The sequence below is a fragment of the Phaseolus vulgaris genome, chromosome 4 (genome assembly GCF_000499845.2).
Source record: "Phaseolus vulgaris cultivar G19833 chromosome 4, P. vulgaris v2.0, whole genome shotgun sequence".
In the NCBI taxonomy this organism is placed as follows: domain Eukaryota; kingdom Viridiplantae; phylum Streptophyta; class Magnoliopsida; order Fabales; family Fabaceae; genus Phaseolus; species Phaseolus vulgaris.
In genome coordinates this window covers 43,966,428-43,971,613 of record NC_023756.2, presented here as the reverse complement: position 1 = coordinate 43,971,613, position 5,186 = coordinate 43,966,428, and the positions used below count along the sequence as shown (strand labels likewise).

The 5,186-nt window shown below is 33.1% G+C and overlaps 1 protein-coding gene across 1 annotated transcript; it reads left to right on the top strand.

Moving 5' to 3' along the window:
• Positions 1-907: 907 nt before the first annotated feature.
• On the top strand, positions 908-4,875 carry LOC137837840 (disease resistance protein Roq1-like). The gene is made up of 5 exons (XM_068646990.1): positions 908-1,429; positions 1,687-2,794; positions 2,965-3,255; positions 3,350-4,144; positions 4,241-4,875. Exons 1-5 carry the CDS (start codon positions 960-962, stop codon positions 4,829-4,831), a joined length of 3,255 nt encoding a protein of 1,084 aa, XP_068503091.1. The 5' UTR covers positions 908-959; the 3' UTR covers positions 4,832-4,875.
• The last annotated feature ends 311 nt before the right edge of the window (positions 4,876-5,186 follow it).

Sequence of the window (5,186 nt, the reverse complement as noted above, 5' to 3'; positions counted from 1 at the left end):
CATTAGTAACATTTTTACAATATTATTTTTTTAAAAGGAATTATTATTAAAAAAGGTTTTTTGGGAAGGTGATGATGTTACAGCCACATAACAAACAAAAGTTTATAAACTTCAATTCAATGAATATGCAATTATTTATTATGTAACAATGTGGACCTAGTTTAGTTTAAAAATTATTTCACATCTTACTGAGTCAATGATCTGAATTTTCAAGAAAGACACCTTAACCATTCATTAATTTTGTGTTGTATTTATAAATCACGTGTATATATATATATAATAAACTCCCATAGACTCGAAATATTTTATAATTAAAATAAAGTCATATTTATAATTCATTTATTATGTTTTTTAAAAAAATTGAGGTTTTTTGTCCTCTCTTTCAACTTTGCAATTTCCATGACTTGTCCTTATGGTCTAAAATGCAGTCATTAAGATGCCTTGGCATTTTATTTTTTCTTAAACTTTTTTTTTCTTTCCCTGCTTATTGCAAAAAAAACATTATATGATTTCGACATGAATATGGATGAATCATTTATATTTTATTTCCCTTATTTATTGACTTGACTTCTTTGTTTTCATTTTAAAAATCTTAATTAAATAATAGTGGAAACAATGTATCTTCTTCAGTTTAATATATACTATATATATATATATATATATATATATATATATATATATATATACTTGCTTCTAAGTGTACAAAATTGGCAATGGAGACAGAAGGCAAATGCGTCCTACCAACATGGAAAAAATAAACATATACAAGCTTCATAGGAAACTCAATCATGCTGATCAAGTCTTATACGAATTTATTAGATTTTTTATAGTTTGCCATTTTCACATTTATTCAAAGTTTTGTACAGGACCAACACGCTATTTCTAGTTTTCCATTTTCACATTTATTCAAAGTTTGATTCCATCTGCATAACCATTATCACTCTATAGATTTTGTTGTAATGACAACTCCAAGTTCACATGGATTCACCTATGATGTGTTCCTGAGCTTTAGAGGGGAAGACACACGTTATGCTTTCACTGCCAATCTCTTCAAAGCTCTTTCTGACAAGGGAATTCACACTTTCTTTGATGATGACAAACTTGAAAGCGGAGAAGAAATAACAACAACACTTGTGAAGGCAATTGAAGAGTCTAGGATTGCCATAGTTGTGCTCTCTCCCAACTATGCTTCTTCCTCCTTTTGCTTGGATGAACTCGCTACCATCCTTCACTGCAAGACTAAAGGGTTGTTTGTTATACCCGTGTTTTATAAGGTGGATCCTTCTCATGTAAGACATCAGAAAGGTAGCTATGGAGAAGCATTGGCTGAGCATCAAAAGAGGTTCAAAGATAAGAAGGAGAAGCTGCAGAAATGGAAGGTGGCTCTGCGTCAAGTTGCTGACTTATCTGGCTATCATTTTAAAGATGGGTACCCACCTTACCAATCTTTTTACTTTTTAACTTTTGGATGTTAAAGATTCTACTATTATAAATTAGGACATTTTATAAAATTAGGATATTTTATATAATTACGACATTTTATATATACAAGTGCAAACTCAACTTATAATGCATTTTATTAGGTTGATTTACATTTAAAAATTACTTCTAAATATAATATCAGAGTCATTCCAGTGATACAATTGTTATAGTTTAATTTCATAAAACTTTAATGTTTTGAAACAGAGATGAATACCAACACAACTTTATTGGGAGAATTGTTGAACGGGTTTCTAGGGTGATTAATCGTGCTCCTTTACATGTTGCGGATCACCCAGTTGGTCTACTGTCACAAGTGCAAGAGGTGAAGAAACTTTTGGATGTTGGATCTAATGATGTTGTCCACATGATAGGGATCCATGGAATGGGAGGGATAGGAAAAACTACAATTGCTCTAGAAACATATAATTTGATTGCTAATGATTTTGATGGCTCGTGTTTTCTTCAAAATGTTAGAGAAGAATCAAATAAACATGGGTTAAAACACCTCCAGACCCTCATTCTTTCCGAAATACTTGGAGAGAAGAACATCAACTTAGCAAGTGTGCAACGAGGAATTTCAGTGATACAACAAAGGCTCTGTAGGAAGAAAGTTCTCTTGATTCTAGATGATGTTGACAACCGAAAGCAGTTACAAGCATTTGCTGGAAGATCCGATTGGTTTGGTCCCGGGAGCAGAATTATCATTACCACTCGGGACGAACAACTACTAAAATCTCATGAGGTTGGAAGAACTTATGAGGTGGAGGAATTGAACGAGAATGATTCTCTTCAATTGCTTATATGGAATGCTTTCAAAAGGGAAAGTTTTCATCCAAGTTTCGAGGATGTCTTGAAACGTGTAGCAACTTATGCTTCTGGTCTCCCATTGGCTTTAGAAGTAATAGGTTCCAACTTGGTTAGAAAAAGTGTGGAGGAATGGGAGTCTGCTATTGAACATTACAAAAGAATTCCTAATGGTGAAATCCTAGAGATACTTAAAGTAAGCTTTGATGCTTTGGGGGAAGAAGAAAAAAGTGTTTTTCTTGACATTGCTTGTTGCTTCAAAGGAAGTAATCTCACAGAAGTTGAACATATACTTGGTGTTCTTTATGATAACAACATGAAACATCATGTTGGGGTGTTGGTAGAAAAATCTCTCATAAAGGTTTGGCCTAGAAGGCGTATTGAAATGCACGACTTGATTGAGGACATGGGTAGGCAAATTGACCAGCAAGAGTCACCCAAAGAGCTAGGGAAATGCAGGAGATTATGGTTACCTAAAGATATCATTCATGTTTTAAAACACAACACAGTAAGTGATTTGCTTTTATATCTTTGATTCAATATTTTTTTGTCATCTTTTCACATCATAGTATTATTTTTTCTTGACAATTTGCAAAGTTATTTTGTCTGACTAAATTTTTAAACTTCTATCAAGATGTAGATTTCGGTTATTCATGAATGTGACTTTTGCATCAACAGGGAACTAGCAGAATTGAAATCATATGTCTTGATTTGTCTATAAGTGAGAAAGAAGAAACACTAGAATGGAATGCAAACGCCTTCAAAAGAATGAAAAACCTTAAAATACTTATCATTAGAAATGGTAAATTTTCCAAAGGTCCCAATTATTTTCCAGAAAGTTTGAGTGTTCTGGAATGGCATGGATACCCTTCAAATTGTTTACCATCAAATTTTCTTCCAAATAAACTTGTCATTTGCAAGTTAACTGACAGCAACTTTGCGTCATTTGGATTCCATGGCTCGTTGAAGGCAAGTTCAGAGTGTTTTCTCATATTGTAAACTAATAAAAACATTTATTCATTTGATTCTTAATTTTTTTTCTCTCTCTTTATTTTCTTTGCAGAAGTTCGAGAATCTAACTGTCTTGAATTTTGACCAGTGCAAATTTTTAACACAGATACCTGATATGTTTGGTCTCCCAAATTTGGAGGAAGTTTCGTTTAAAAAGTGTGAGAGTTTAGTTGCAGTTCACGACTCAATTGGTTTTATGACTAAACTGAAAATATTAAATGCGGAAGGTTGCAGGAAGCTTATGAGTTTTCCACCTCTCAACTTGCCCACTCTTGAAAGTCTAAAACTTTCATATTGTTCGAATCTAAAGAAATTTCCAGAAATACTAGGAAAGATGGGAAACGTAAAGGTACTTCGATTGGATGATCTTCCCATAATAGAATTGCCAGTTTCGTTTCAGAATCTTATTCGACTCACACACTTATCCATGTCATGTGAAATTGTTCACTTACCAAGTAACATTATCATGATGCGTGAGTTGTTGGTTTTTGAAGTTATTAATTGCAAGGAGTGGCGATGGGTAAAATCCGAAGAGGGTGAAGATAACATAGGCTCAATGGTTTCTTCAAAGGTAGATTGGTTTTTCGCCTCGTCTTGCAACTTTGGTGATCACTTATTCTCAGCAGGTTTCATTCAGTTGGCACAAGTGCATATTTTATATCTAAGGGAAAATAATTTCAAATTCCTTCCTGAATGCATCAAAGAATTTCACAACCTCGAATCTATTGATGTGAGTCATTGCAAGCATCTTCAGGAAATTAGAGGGATTCCACCAAAATTAAAGCATTTCACGGCAGTAAACTGTATATCCTTGAGTTCCTCGAGCTCAAGCATGTTGTTGAATAAGGTTTTCTCTTGCTTTTTACTTTTCTGATTTATAATACGTAGTGCTCTTAATGTTGGTTAGCTAATGAGTTCTTTATGAATTATATATGACTAACAGCAACTTCACGAGGCTGGAAAAACTGAATTCTGGTTTCCAGGAACAAGTATTCCAGAGTGGTTTGATCAACAAAGCAGTGGACCTTCAAGTTCTTTCTGGTTTCGTAATAAGTTTCCTGCCAAAGTTCTTTCTCTTTTTATTGCACCTATGTGTGATGAGTCACGTGTCATTAAACCTATGGTGTTCATTGATGGCAAAGTTCATGAATCAATATTCTTTTATTCCAAGGAACTAAAGAAGAAGTTTGAATTGGATCACACATTCCTCTTAGATCTACAAGCGCCACATGTTTGTGGTAATTTTTCTAAATTACCTTTAGCAAAGGAATGGAAGCATGTGGAGGTTACATATGAAGGTGTGATAGAGACCTCAATTATTAAAGCAACAGGAATCCATGTATTCAAAGAGGAAAACAACATCATGGAGGACATTCGGTTTGATGATCCTTATAGTAACAAGAATGTAGACAAATATCTAAATGTTTTTCAATCACAAAACCATTCCTTGTTACAAAGCATAGGTTTGTTCACCACCTACAAATTTTTTCTAGGTTTTTTTCTTTTTGTTTTCTTGTTTTTTTTTATTTACTAGCTTGAGAACCCTCACCTAGGGTATGAGTGAAAAATTTCCGTATATTGAAAATGAGATTAAATATTAATACTCCTTATGAATAGAGTTTAAGTTAATCTCTAACGCTACATTAATTGTAAAACCTAAAATTCATCAATAAAAGGATGATAAATATACATTTGTTATCATGAATCAATTTGTTCCTTATATCCAATATTGGTTTTATCATGGGGTTTATAGGAAGATCAAAAGACTTCCCACCTATATAAGATTCAAATAGGATTTTCCTTAAGGAAGTTTTTTTAGCCAGTAGACCGTCTATTCTCTAACTAGTATTTTTCACTTTAAAACGTTTTCCAAGACTTTCAATTTTCAA